At 37.5% G+C, this 15,571-nt stretch overlaps 1 protein-coding gene across 3 annotated transcripts in view; it reads left to right on the forward strand.

Moving 5' to 3' along the window:
* The first annotated feature begins 6,091 nt into the window (after positions 1–6,091).
* The window catches only part of dennd4a (DENN/MADD domain containing 4A), a 94,523-nt gene continuing 85,043 nt past the window's right edge, over positions 6,092–15,571 (forward strand). For 2 of the 3 annotated variants that reach the window (XM_061969467.2, XM_072913992.1), the window contains exon 1: positions 6,092–6,210. In XM_061969467.2, the coding sequence (XP_061825451.2) occupies positions 6,166–6,210 (45 nt within the window). In that variant the 5' untranslated portion in view covers positions 6,092–6,165. Of the gene's footprint in view, positions 6,211–8,884; positions 9,048–15,571 lie in introns of those variants that run through there. The other variant, XM_072913993.1, reaches the window with a different exon arrangement.

Here is a 15,571-nt window from a genome sequence, read left to right on the forward strand (position 1 = left end):
TTTCATTAAATGCACTAGATGGCAGTATTGTACTGTTTAAGAGTGTCACAACATTGCTGTTTACGGCAGACGAACTGCTTTACGGTAGACAAAACGTGACTGCTGTTGTTGTGTGTTGTTACCGCGCTGGGAGGACGTTAATGAAACTGCCTAACAATAAACCCACATAAGAAACCAAGAACTCGCCCTTGATCATTCTACGGTTATAACATGATTGGGCAGGTACGCTGTTTATATTGTGTGCCTGAATTTCGGGAGATTTTTGGGAGAAAATTTGTCCCGGGAGGTTTTCGGGAGAGGCGCTGGATTTCGGGAGTCTCCCGGAAAATCCGGGAGGGTTGGCAAGTATGGAAGTGGTTATTTTACCCACGAAAAGTAACATTGGAACTTCCGTTGCTCCCACTCCCACTCCGTCAAGTGGAAAGCAGACTGAGACTGAGACTCTGGCAACAACTCAACATTTTTTGACCTTCAAAATAAAGTTCAGTAATGTGACGAAAATAAAGGAAATGCCAAAACAAAGTCACGCGTGCTTAATAACATCCATCCATTTCTACCGCTTGTCCCTTTCGGGGTGGCGGGGGGGGTCGCTGGAGCCTATCTCAGCTGCATTCAGGCGGAAGGCGGGGTACACCCTGGACTGTGTCCTGGGCATGACGTTAAAAAGCATCCGTCAGTGGAGGCTCCTCTATGGGGTATTGGGGCACTAGGAGGTTAACCCCTTTACTACTGTTACCCAGAGGTGGGACCAAGTCATTGTTTTGCAAGTCACAAGTAAGTCTCAAGTCTTTGCCCTCAAGTCCGAGTCAAGTCCCGAGTCAAGACAGGCAAGCCCCGAGTCAAGTCCAAAGTCAAGACTGGAAAGTCTCAAGTCAAGTCCTAAGTCCTGCATTTTGAGTTTCGAGTCCTTTCAAGTCCTTTTAACCACAGACTAATATATTAACACAGATTGTGTATGCTTTTCAAACGCTGTATTTATTTATTAAAACAAGTGCATTTTAAATTGCAGGAAAGAAAATTGTGCTGACATTGCACTTTATAATAGCACTATTAACCAGTCATTTTAAACATTAACTCATTCCTTTACAGAACAAACACATTGAAAAATAAAGTGCAAATGTACTTATTTGTACAAAAGTGTTAACATTGAAAAAACATGACATATACGTGAACATAACAAAAAAGTTGTACTTTTTATATGTCAGGGCCCTATGCTGCATTGCATCTGCAAAAGACCAAATTAGCCAAGAGTCTGTCAGTCATTTGTGCACGATGGGGGCGTAGTATGATGCCACCATGGCTGAAAACTCGCTCCACTGGAGCACTGGAGGCAGGCACTGCCAAGACTCTCATGGCCACTCGGAACAGTGAAGGAAGAGTCTTCATGTTCAATGCCCAGAACAAAAGGGGGGAGAGAGGTTTTTTGGGTTGGTGCACTACTTGTAAGTGTATCTTGTGTTTTTTATGTTGATTTAATTTAAAAAAAAAAAATAAAAATAAAAAAATAAAATATTTCTTGTGCGGCCCGATACCAATCGATCCACGGACCAGTACCGGGCCGCGGCCCGGTGGTTGGGGACCACTGAGGTAAACAACCAACAGTATGTCAGAAAGCTAGCTAAAACGGTACACATATTCATAATATAGTATACATTTTAACTGACCTTTATTTTACTATTTTTGTCTTTTTTTAGGTGGCTAAAATACGCGGTGCTGCTGACCGCCGTCTAACGTTACGTGTGATATATTGACTAACGTAACCCTGCTTAAAAAAAATCACTGAACAAAAAGTATGAATATGGTAGTGAACTGCAACAGATTCCCGTGTTTGCAATAACGTTATAACGTTAGCAGTGAGTTTACAGCCTCACTGATTTAACTACACAGCAAATAAAAGTCACGTTACTTAGCCAATAAACGTTATCTTACATTCAAAACTTACCGTTCTTTGTGCAACTTCAAATGCCGGACGAAGTTGGAAGTTGTTGCCTCTCCATCAGTAATTTTCGAACCGCATGTGTTGCATACTGCAAACCGTTTTGTGTTGACCACCTCGTAATTTTTATACCCAAACGAAATTATTTTAGGTATCATTTTTTGTTCACCGGCGTGTGGTTTGGACATGTCTTCTTCGTTGGTTGTCCTGCAATTTGATTGGATGAATGCTGTGTGATGAAAACAAAGTAGATCTAATTTGATTGGCTGTTGTACTGAGAGCACACCAGCTGACACACGCAACGCTGATAGACAAGTACACAATGAAAAATACGGAGCGCTCCCGAATAACTTTTTCATCTTTGGGTTTTGGCGAAAGTAGCAAGTCATGTCAAGTCATGTCAATTCAAAAGGCTCAAGTCCAAGTGAAGTCACAAGTCATTGATGTTAAAGTCTAAGTCGAGTTGCAAGTCTTTTTACATTTTGTCAAGTCGAGTCTAAAGTCATCAAATTCATGACTCGAGTCTGACTCGAGTCCAAGTCATGTGACTCGAGTCCACACCTCTGCTGTTACCCTGGGTGGCCCTTGGCAAAGGCCTAGTACCTGACTTCCCCCTAGCCAGGGATACGGTGAAGACCTCAACGGCGGAGCAGGCGGAAGACGGTAGATGTAAGAACTACCACAACGACTGCGATGGTGGAAGAAGGCTGCAGCAGGAAAGGGTCCCCAGTCGTCTTGGACTCCATGCCACTGGACCCTGACCCCGATTCTGTCAAGGATGGTGTGGTGACTGTCTGTGCACCAGTCTCCCCACGTTAAACAAAGTCACGCACAGGCATCCTCCATAAAGGGGTACACCCCTACCAGGAGGATCGTCATACTCGTTCCAGTGACCGCCGATGATGACACCCTGGACAAGTCGCCACCTCATCACAGGGCCAACACAGATAGACAGACAACATTCACACTCACATTCACACACTAGGGCAGACCTGGGCAACTTAAGGCCACATGCGGCTCGTTAAGCTTTTCGATCTGGCCCGCCGGACATTCCCAAATCATTTTTTTAGATCTTTAAATGGAAAGTGTAGCTGCCATTATGATGTGCAGTGATGTTTTCTAATGACCGTAAGTCTTCAACTATGCAAAGTATTTCAATGGTTGGAATCTGCACTTATGGATGGTATACCAGTTACTATGGTAACCTAATTAGTTACTATGGTCATCTACATCACAGCAGCTCAGACGAGGCACCAAGCAGTGTGGGCGGGGAGCGTTTCCACAGACGCGGAAGGAGATTTTCCCAACAAAGTTCTAGAGCTTAGTGATATATAGAATAGAATAGAATAGAAGGTACTTTATTGATCCCTGAAGGAAATTCAGCAAATATCAGATGTATCAGATTGTAGGTGGGTTTATTTTGTACCCTTCGTGTACATATTTCACTGTTTGTTGCGTTTCACTTGTTTGTAAAATATGTCGATTGAAAGTGTCATGTCTGTGTAATCATGTTTTGTTTTAGTCATGTCATGTTTTGTTTTGTTTAGTTATTGGACTCTTTAGTTTCTGGCTTTTCACTCCCTTGTCTTGTTTCCATAGTTACCCATTAGTTTCACCTGTTCCACGTTTGGACTCATTGTGCACTCTTGTTTGTCACCATAGCAACCCATTAGTTTTCACCTGCCCTCACGACTCACGCACCTGTCTTTAATCATGTCACTATTATTTAAGCTTGCAGTTGCCAGGCTGTCTGTCTGGCGACATCATACCCCTGTCACACTCTGTTTACCTCTGCGTACTTTATGCCCTGTCCAAGTAAGTTTTTTTTTATTCATGCCACAGTTAGCGACTTTTGTTTATGTCCTTAGTTTTTTGCCCACGTGCAAGTATTGGTTTCATTTGTCAAGTTTGTACTTCCGCGCGCCTTTAGTTTGTTCTTTTTGTTATAGTAAAATTAAATATGTCTTCACCTTCACGCCATGTCTGGTACAAATGTTCATTTGCACCACGGGAGAACAAACCAAGCCATGGTCTAAGTCTTGACAGAAAGGGGGTGTGACATTCATATTTTGTCAATATTCAGTGTTTTATCGTTCATATAAAAATGTAAAATTCCATTACGTTTTTTAAGGCGTCTGTCATAACGTTTTTAGCATTCAATCAGACATTATTGTGAGGTTTTGTATTAGTGTTCCTAAAAATAGATGTACCGGCCCCGAGACACTTTTTTTTTTCTCTATATGTGGCCCCCGAGTCAAAATAATTGCCCAGGCCTGCTCTAGGGTCAATTTAGTGTTTCCAATCAACATCTCAAATAAAAATAAAGACAAACGAAACCAAGTTACAGGATACGAATTTTGGTGAAATTAATACATTAATAAAATTATTATAAATGTTTTGCATGTTGTTTATGTACATCCTGTAACTACAATATGCAGTTATTGAGCAAATCAATTATGTAATGTTTGAGTTTTGGTTCAACTGTACGTGCCAGTACTTACACCTCACATCCAGCAGATGGCGCCAGAGTTTCATGCCCAAGGCAGTATTATTATAGTGAGATACCCACACAAGGGGCAGCACGGTGGAACAGGGGTTAGTGCATGTGCCTCACAATACGATCAGGATCTTTCTGTGTGGAGTTTGCATGTTCTCCCCGTGACTGCGTGGGTTCCCTCCGGATTATACTTGCCAACCTTGAGACCTCCGATTTCGGGAGGTGGGGGCGTGGTCGGGGGTTGGGCGGGGGCGTGGTTGGGGGCGTGGTTAAGATATATATATATATATATATATATATATATATATATAAGAAATACTTGACTTTCAGTGAATTCTAGCTATATATTTTTTTTTTATTACATATATATATATATATATATATATATATATATATATATATATATATATATATATATATATATATATATAAATAAATAAAAGAAATACTTGCATTTCAGTGTTCATTTATTTACACATATACACACACATAACACTCATCTACTCATTGTTGAGTTAAGGGTTGGATTGTCCATCCTTGTTCTATTCTCTGTCACTATTTCAGAACACACACATTATACAAATATACATTATAAAATCAATAAGAAAACGGGAGCTCTAATTTGGGAGTCTGAATTAGGATCAGAAGTTCCTATATAAACATTGCGCACTCACGTCGCCTTTTTGTATTGATTACTGCAGCTGTGCACTGGATTCATTCACAAATACAAACTACAACTCACAAACACTTTAGAGTTAGGCTCCACCATCAGAATGTGTACTTAAACTTATAAAGATCACATGGACATTATTCAGTGAGTTGATTCACCAAAACTAACCTGTTATACAGGAGGAAAAAGCACACAGGACGTTTCAATTGTTCACAGACTGGTCGCGCTCATCAGAATGACAAGACACTTCCGGTCTGCAGGTGATAGCATTCAATTGGGAAGAAACGCCCTACTGCCCCCTACTGACCAATGTGAATACTGATAAATGTGTAATGACAGCTCCAAAAACGAATTCAAACCACAAAATAAACTAAATAAATCAACACAAAAATGTGACACATTATGGGTGGGTCACATATGCATGTACAGTAGATGGCAGTATTGTCCTGTTTAAAAGTGTCACAACATTGCTGTTTACGGCAGACCAACTGCTTTACGGTAGACGAAAATTTGACTGCTGTTGTTGTGTGTTGTTACCGCGCTGGGAGGACGTTAATGAAACTGCCTAACAATAAACCCACATAAGAAACCAAGAACTCGCCCTCGATCATTAGCTGTTTAAATTGTGGGAAAGCGGACGTGTGAACAGGCTGTCAACACGTCACTCAGGTCCGCATGGAGCTGGAGGGGGCGTGGCCTCCAGCTCGGCCTGAATTTCGGGAGATTTTTGGGAGAAAATTTGTCCCGGGAGGTTTTCGGGAGAGGCGCTGAATTTCGGGAGTCTCCCGGAAAATCCGGGAGGGTTGGCAAGTATGCTCTGGATACTCCGGCTTCCTCCCACCTCCACCTGGGGATAGGCCCCTCCCACCTCCAAAGACATGCACCTGGGGATAGGTTGATTGGCAACACTAAATGGTCCCTAGTGTGTGAATGTTGTCTGTCTATCTGTGTTGGCCCTGTGATGAGGTGGCGACTTGTCCAGGGTGTACCCCGCCTTCTGCCTGAATGCAGCTGAAAAGCTCCAGCACCCCCTGCGACCCTGAAAAGGACAAGCGGTAGAAAATGGATGGATGGATTGATGGATACCCACACAAGCCACTTTATAAGGTAACCATTGGATGAGGTGTTTAAAGAAAAATGCATTGTAAAATTTAGTAAACAACATAATCTCAGATTGAATTGCATGATGATTATTCGATGTTATTGATGGAACAATATTTATTTGACTAACCTGTCAAAATAGATAATAAAACAGCACGAATATGTACGAATTTGAAGCATTCCAGTTAAAACAATCTCTTAAAAATATAGAAACACAGGAGACGTATGACATAGTAAATATACTTTTACAAAAGGAGGGTTACGTTTAGGAGGAGTAGACGGCACAGACCACAAGGGGGCGCTGTAGCTCTATGATTTATTACACATATATATAATAAACAATACTAATATAAACGAGAGAATGTAGTGTGACAAAAATCCTAACGTGTGTGTGTGTGTGAGACTATGTGTGGAATTAACTGTTGTGTGTTACCGTGAGTGTTGAGCGAGAGGCGGAAGTCCTCGAGGGTAAAGGCAGGCTCGAATGTCCGTGAGACATTCAGGTTGTCGGGGGGGTTATAGCGAGGCATCAAAATGTCCGTGTCCAAGCAGGGGTCGAGGATCGAGGGGGCGGGCAGTCTGGAATCTAACAGGGAGTCGAGGGACACAGCTCGATCACGGGAGACAGGGAAAGTACTGAGGGAAACACAAAGGACATAAGACACGAGAACTGGGAAGGCACAGAGAGAGAGCAAGTACGCGGGAGGGGAGCCATGGACACGATAGCTTACTGAGTACAGAGAACTACGTTCCGACACTGGATCTTTGGGTACGCTGGTCTTTATGCCGTCTGCCCTCATCAGACCCAGGTGCGCGGATTGCAGATTATAAATGTATTTTGCGCACTAATCGATTACACTATATGTAGCCTACAGATAAATCATAAAACAAAAACACTATCGAAACACCCATATTGCAATCACATACTGTAAGTGTTAACTATTGTAAAAAGTAAATATATTGTAGTAAATTATTATCGATACGTTTTTGAACTATTTATTATTCGTATTGTGTCTAATTTACATCATCATTTTGACTTTGAAAAAAACAATATATATATATATATATATATATATATATATATATATATATATATATATATATATATATATATATATATATATATATATATATATATATATATATATATATAATATGCAACATTATAATGTGATCAATCCGAGCTTTTAACAGATTTGCAAACATTGTCTTTCTCGCTTTTGTATATATATATATATATATATGCATTCTTTTATATATATATATATATATATATATATATATATATATATATATATATATATATATATATACAGTATATACAGTATATATATAAAATAATGCATATATATGTATATATATAAAATCATATATATATATATATATATATATATATATATATATGTATATATAAATATATACATGCATTCTTTTTTATATATATATTTATATATATATGCATTCTTTTATATACTTGTATGTATGTATGTATGTATGTATATATATATGATTTTATATATGATTTTATATATATACATATATGCATTCTTTTATATATATATATATATATATATATATATATAAAAGAATGCATATATATGTATATATACAAAATCATATATATATATATATATATATATATATATATATATGCATGCATTCTTTTTTATATATATATTTATATATATATGCATTATTTTATATACTTATACATATATATATATATATATATATACATATATATACATATATATATATATGTATGTATGTATGTATATGCATTCTTTTATGTATATATGTATGTATGTATGTATATGCACTTTTATTTATATATATATATATATATATATATATATAAAAGAATGCATATATATGTATATATATAAAATCATATATATATATATATATATGCATGCATTCTTTTTTATATATATATTTATATATATGCATTATTTTATATACATATATATATATATATATATACATATATATACATATATATATATATATGTATGTATGTATGTATATGCATTCTTTTATATATATATGTATGTATGTATGTATATGCATTCTTTTATTTATATATATATATATATATATATATATATATATATATATATATATATATATGTATATATATATATATATATATATATATATGTATATGTATATATATATATATATATATATGTATATATATATATATATATGTATATATATATATATATATATATGTATGTATATATATACATATATATATATATGTGTGTGTATATGCATTCTTTTTAGTTGCTTAATTGAGTGGCGCTGTTTTGAACTGTTTTTGTACTATTTCTGTACTTGTTTTGTTTATTTATTTATTTTTTTAAATAATGTGTGTGTGTGGCTCACACAAGTTCCGTAAATAATTCAAATTTGGAACACAGCATCATAGTTTTCACAGCATTTTTGTTGTTAGAGGTAGAAAGCGTTTTAAAGTAAATTTCTAATTATTTTTTTAAAAGCACAAAAAAGCAGGTCGTGTATTGAGAAACTTTACATTTATGAATATAAAACGTAGCCAATAATTCATCATTTGGACTTCTCTCTCACACCCTTGCGTGTCAGTGACGTCACGCGTGACGTCACTGTGGTTTGTAACAAGTCACGTGTCCCTAGCAGGTCTGGATAAAACCCCGCTGCTCAGGAACACGCCGAGGCGTCCACAAACCACACCGTGACGTGTTTTCTCCTTATTTTCCTCATCATTTGTGTCGGGAAGAGAGGAATAAATCCCCAACGAGCATTGCGTGTCGTCGAAGGATTATCATCACGTCACGTTGTGTCATCGCTCCTTCTGAGACGTGAGTACATTCACATGTACGTTGACGTTACAACCTGCTTGTGAAACGGCTATTTGATGGTTTCGGTACAATTCTTTTTTTTTTACAAAGACATAAAAACACCAACGGCTGAAAGGTTATAACCTTTATTTCGTGCTATGACCGTTGAGTTGTTCCTAACGTTGTTTACTAGTGCTGTTTACTAGTGTTGTTTACTAGTGCTGTTTACTAGTGTTGTTTACTAGTGTTGTTTACTAGTGCTGTTTACTAGTGTTGTTTACTAGTGCTCCATTGGTCATGATGGAGTGATGAGAGTTGAACATGCTGCATAAGATGGATACTCTATGTAGTGTTCCAGCATGTTCGTGTGCAGTCAGGGAATGCAAATGGCTGATGATGATGATGATGATGATGGTTGTGTTGGTAGTTTTAAGAGAAGAACAGATGCAGAGTGAAATCAAAGTGGTGTGTCCCCTCTCATCCTCCTCCATCCTCCCCGGCTCGCCTGCTGCCATCAGGCCTAATCCCACACTGGTCACAACAACACTGCTGATGCTGAGATCTTGGGCTTCCATAGCTTCACTATATTGTTGAAGAACCATCCGTGGGGACAATATATGTAGTACTGAAAGACGTCTAATATGGCAATTTAAATAAATATTTCAATATAGTGTGCACTAGAGATGCTCGGTTTGCGGGCACAACCGCGGAGTCCGCGGATTATCCGCGGATCGGGCGGATGAAATAAAAAAAAAAAAAGATTTTATCCGCGGGTCGCGTCGGGTCGCGTCGGGTCGGGTCGGGCGGTTGAAATTAAAAAAAATTAGATTTTAAATAGATTCAGGCGGGTGGCAGTTAAACCAATTCGGAAATATATATACAGGTAAAAGCCAGTAAATTAGAATATTTTGAAAAACGTGATTTATTTCAGTAATTGCATTCAAAAGGTGTAACTTGTACATTATATTTATTCATTGCACACAGACTGATGCATTCAAATGTTTATTTCATTTAATTTTGATGATTTGAAGTGGCAACAAATGAAAATCCAAAATTCCGTGTGTCACAAAATTAGAATATTACTTAAGGCTAATACAAAAAAGGGAGTTTTAGAAATGTTGGCCAACTGAAAAGTATGAAAATGAAAAATATGAGCATGTACAATACTCAATACTTGGTTGGAGCTCCTTTTGCCTCAATTACTGCGTTAATGCGGCGTGGCATGGAGTCGATGAGTTTCTGGCACTGCTCAGGTGTTATGAGAGCCCAGGTTGCTCTGATAGTGGCCTTCAACTCTTCTGTGTTTTTGGGTCTGGCATTCTGCATCTTCCTTTTCACAATACCCCACAGATTTTCTATGGGGCTAAGGTCAGGGGAGTTGGCGGGCCAATTTAGAACAGAAATACCATGGTCCGTAAACCAGGCACGGGTAGATTTTGCGCTGTGTGCAGGCGCCAAGTCCTGTTGGAACTTGAAATCTCCATCTCCATAGAGCAGGTCAGCAGCAGGAAGCATGAAGTGCTCTAAAACTTGCTGGTAGACGGCTGCGTTGACCCTGGATCTCAGGAAACAGAGTGGACCGACACCAGCAGATGACATGGCACCCCAAACCATCGCCCAACCATGCAAATTTTGCATTTCTTTTGGAAATCGAGGTCCCAGAGTCTGGAGGAAGACAGGAGAGGCACAGGATCCACGTTGCCTGAAGTCTAGTGTAAAGTTTCCACCATCAGTGATGGTTTGGGGTGCCATGTCATCTGCTGGTGTCGGTCCACTCTGTTTCCTGAGATCCAGGGTCAACTCAGCCGTCTACCAGCAAGTTTTAGAGCACTTCATGCTTCCTGCTGCTGACCTGCTCTATGGAGATGGAGATTTCAAGTTCCAACAGGACTTGGCGCCTGCACACAGCGCAAAATCTACCCGTGCCTGGTTTACAGACCATGGTATTTCTGTTCTAAATTGGCCCGCCAACTCCCCTGACCTTAGCCCCATAGAAAATCTGTGGGGTATTGTGAAAAGGAAGATGCAGAATGCCAGACCCAAAAACGCAGAAGAGTTGAAGGCCACTATCAGAGCAACCTGGGCTCTCATAACACCTGAGCAGTGCCAGAAACTCATCGACTCCATGCCACGCCGCATTAACGCAGTAATTGAGGCAAAAGGAGCTCCAACCAAGTATTGAGTATTGTACATGCTCATATTTTTCATTTTCATACTTTTCAGTTGGCCAACATTTCTAAAAATCCCTTTTTTGTATTAGCCTTAAGTAATATTCTAATTTTGTGACACACGGAATTTTGGATTTTCATTTGTTGCCACTTCAAATCATCAAAATTAAATGAAATAAACATTTGAATGCATCAGTCTGTGTGCAATGAATAAATATAATGTACAAGTTACACCTTTTGAATGCAATTACTGAAATAAATCAAGTTTTTCAAAATATTCTAATTTACTGGCTTTTACCTATATATATATATATATATATATATATATATATATATATATATATATATATATATATATATATATATATATATATATATATATATATATATATATATATATATATATATATATATATATGTATATGTATATACATATATATATATATATATATATGTATATATATATATATATATGTGTATATAGATATCCATCTATCTATCTACATATACCTGTGTGTGTGTGTATGTATGTATATATATATATGTATATGTATATATATATATATATATAATCTCCTGCCTCGAAAGAAAATAATGTTTGCCTTGGTGCCCTAAAATATGACCCCTACTTTAAGGCAACGCTTGCCTTGACCTTCAAATTAAAAATTTGAGGCCTCACATTTGCTCTTTTTTGTTTAGACTGGCCGAGTTGGTGCTTTACGAAACACTCGTAAAGCCATAAAAATGTGTGAAAACACAAATAATATCAAGATGATACTTAAATGAGAAACACTAAACGTTAAAAGTATATCAAACAAACAAAGTAATTACTGCAAACGTGTGCATTCTTCTACTCTGCTCCCTTTGACTGGAGTGCCTGCCACTTTACTCTTCGTCGTTTTGTAAAATCTTGCACTCTTCTGCCCTGCTTGATTACTTTTCGAGGAACTCTGAAGAAACGCTTATACTTTTCGCGATTAGAACAGTTCCTTCAGCCGAAAACAACGCAAGCATAGGGCATTTTTCATTGTGAAAGGCTGAATGCCGCCATTGAGAACAGACGCTGGATTGACCACCACACGTATTTAATGAGTTGTACGTGAACCGGATGTGACGTCATATACTGTAAATAACAGCTGTATGTAGCTCAATTAAGAAATTCTGAAATAAGTTATATCAGAAACTATAGTTTTACATATGCCTTGTACTGTTTCGTGAACTGACTGAATAAACCTTTTATTTATGAAAATGTTGAAATAATTGTGCATTATAAGAATGGTTCAACTTTAACTTCTGGCTGTGTTCATAATTCAAGGGCAAGCAAAGAGGTTCCACCAAGATTTGAACTCGGATCCAGTGCTAATCATTACACTATGGAACCCTTTATAGCTTGCTGGAGCTAAATATATTGTACAACTGTGACTTATTCTATAGGGACTTCAGGAATAAATACTGTCAGACACTATAATTGTCCATATATCATTGAAACATCATAGTCTTGTACGGTTTCTTGAACTGACATGGCTTGACTTCCTTCTTTACTGAACATTTGGGTGTTGTGCGGTCATAGACATTTTTTAAGTGATCTTTTGCCTGCGGTCATATTTCAAAAGGAACTCAACATTCAGAGTCCAGTGTGCTTACCATTACACAATGGAACCGTAGGTCAAAGGAACTCAGTGGAACATACAGCTGTAACTTATTTTATAAGGAATTCAGAAATACATTATACCAGACAGTAGACACTATAGTTATTTATAAGCTTGTAGTGGTTCTTAAACTGACATTGCTTAAGTTCTTTACTAATGGTTTAAGTGTTGCTCAGTCAGACTAACATTCTGAATTGAATTTTTTTATCTGAGCTCATATTTCAAGCACAAGCAACCAAGATTTGAATTCCGATCCCTCGATTAATAACTTATTATATCTCATTATATTATATAGCTATATGTAGTTATGAGACTTCATGGAGTATCGTGAGTTTTGGTTCCCTTTTAGTTCTCTCCCAGTTGAAATGTTGGGAACATGATGTCTCTACTGGCATTACTAACTATGATGACTGGACTGCCTCATAACAAAAAATTACAGATGAGATTTGGGAAGTTAGCTTCCGCTTCAGTGAAAGAAAATCGCTGAATATAAAGATTGAAGGTAAATGAATGTCACCCACTTCCACTTTTTGCCGAATCAGAATCAGAATTAGATTTATTGGCCAAGCATGTTCATAATACAATTCAAAATAAAAACTTGTATCAAACTTTAATGGAAAAAAATTTAAAAAATGTATTTAAACTGTAATTAAAATGTCTTATCACAACCTATTATATACTTTCCTTAATATATTTTTGTGTTCGATAATGTTGTCATCATTGTGAGTTCTACTGTTAATGTTGCTTTGGCGAGAAATACAGGAGATGAAATTTTAGAACTGTTTATTGCAGGGGTGCTCACACTTTTTCTGCAGGCGAGCTACTTTTCGATTGATCAAGTCGCGGGGATCTACCTCATTCATATATATCATTTATATTTACTTATTTATGAAACATATGTTTTTGTTAACAAGTTAAAGGTGTTTAATGATAATACAAGCATGTTTAACACATATAGTTAATATTGTTAATAAATTAAAGGTGTTTAATGAAAATACAAGTATGTTTAATACATATAGTTAATATTGTTAATAAGTTAAAGGTGTTTAAAAATAATGCAAGCATGTTTAACACATATAGTTAATATTGTTAACAAGTTAAAGATGTTTAATGATAATGCAACACATACAGTTAATATTGTTAATACATTAAATATGTTTAATGATAATACAAGAATGTTTAACACATAGTTAATATTGTTAACAAGTTAAAGGTTTTTAAAGATAATACAAGCATGTTTAACACATATAGTTAATGATAACAAGTTAAAGGTGGTTAAAGATAATACAAGCATGTTTAACACATATAATTAATATTGTTAACAAGTTAAAGGTGTTTAAAGATAATACAAGCATGTTTAACACATATAGTTAATATTGTTAATAAGTTAAAGGTGTTTAATGATAATACAAGCATGTTTAACGCATATAGGTTCCTTTCTTTCATGAAGACAAGAATATAAGTTGGTGTATTACCTGATTCTGATGACTTGCATTGATAGGAATCAGACAGTGGTGACGATAACGTCCGCATTTTTTGAATGGAAGAGAAAAAAAGTCCTCCTTTCTGTCCAATACCACATGGAAGTGGTTGCTTTTTGGCATCTTATTTATCCAGCTTCCGTACTCCTTTGTATACACTTTGCAAGAAATACATTGTCGGCAAACTCCGTAGCTTGCTAGCTTGTGCACGCCAGCTTTCTGAGACTCTTATTTTGGTAGCGCAAGCAGGATGAAGCAGCACTTTTATTGTGCAACTGTGCAGTCGGTCTTTGGAGTTTTGACGACAGGTACGGCGCCAGAGTCTGTTGAAATAAAGTGTTTCTCGCCTTCCTGTCGGTAATTTTAATGAGCTGGCAGCAGCCAGCGTCATCTCAGAAGACCCTCGGGTGCCGTGAATGTCAATCAAGTGACCAAAGTGAAGTCATAGTGAAGATTTATGATCGCTCATTTTTAGGACTATTTTTTTAATGCCTGGCTGGTGATCGACTGACACAGCCTCCACGATCGACCGGTAGCTCGCGATCGACGTAATGAGCACCCCTGGTTTATTGGCATGCCCGGATATTATGCAAAATGCATATTATATACCGTATTTTCCGCACCATAAGGCGCCGTGGGTTATAAGCCGCGCCTTCAATGAACGGCATATTTCAAAACTTTGTCCACCTATAAGCCGCCCCGTGTTGTAAGCCGCATCTAACTGCGCTAAAGGAATGTCAAAAAAACAGTCAGATAGGTCAGTCAAACTTTAATAATATATTAAAACCAGCGTGATGTGGGCGCGCATGGAATCGTATATCAACATGGACGAAGCTGCGTGAAAAAAGCCACCCGGCCTCTTCGCGTAAACTTAAACTTACCTTAACCACTCGCTCATCTTTTCTTCATCCATCCCTTCGAGTTAGCTTTTATGATGACGCCGGCTGGAAAGGTCTCTTTTGGCAAGGTCTTCCTTTTGAATATCACCATGGGTGGAAGTTTCTGGCCATTAGCATGGCAAGCTAGAACCACAGTGAAGGATGACTTCTCATTCCCTGTGGTGCGAATATTCACCGTACGTGCTCCCGTTGTATCCACAGTGCGGTTCACAGGAATATCAGTTGCTGTGAAATAGTAATCCGTGTGCGGATGGAGAGATTGCGTCTTTTCATGAACCGGATACCTGTCGCTTAGTAGGAGCCATTTTGTGGTCTTTACAGATGTAAACACACAAAGGAAATGAAACA

The sequence above is a fragment of the Nerophis lumbriciformis genome, linkage group LG10, assembly GCF_033978685.3.
Source record: "Nerophis lumbriciformis linkage group LG10, RoL_Nlum_v2.1, whole genome shotgun sequence".
NCBI classification, from domain to species: domain Eukaryota; kingdom Metazoa; phylum Chordata; class Actinopteri; order Syngnathiformes; family Syngnathidae; genus Nerophis; species Nerophis lumbriciformis.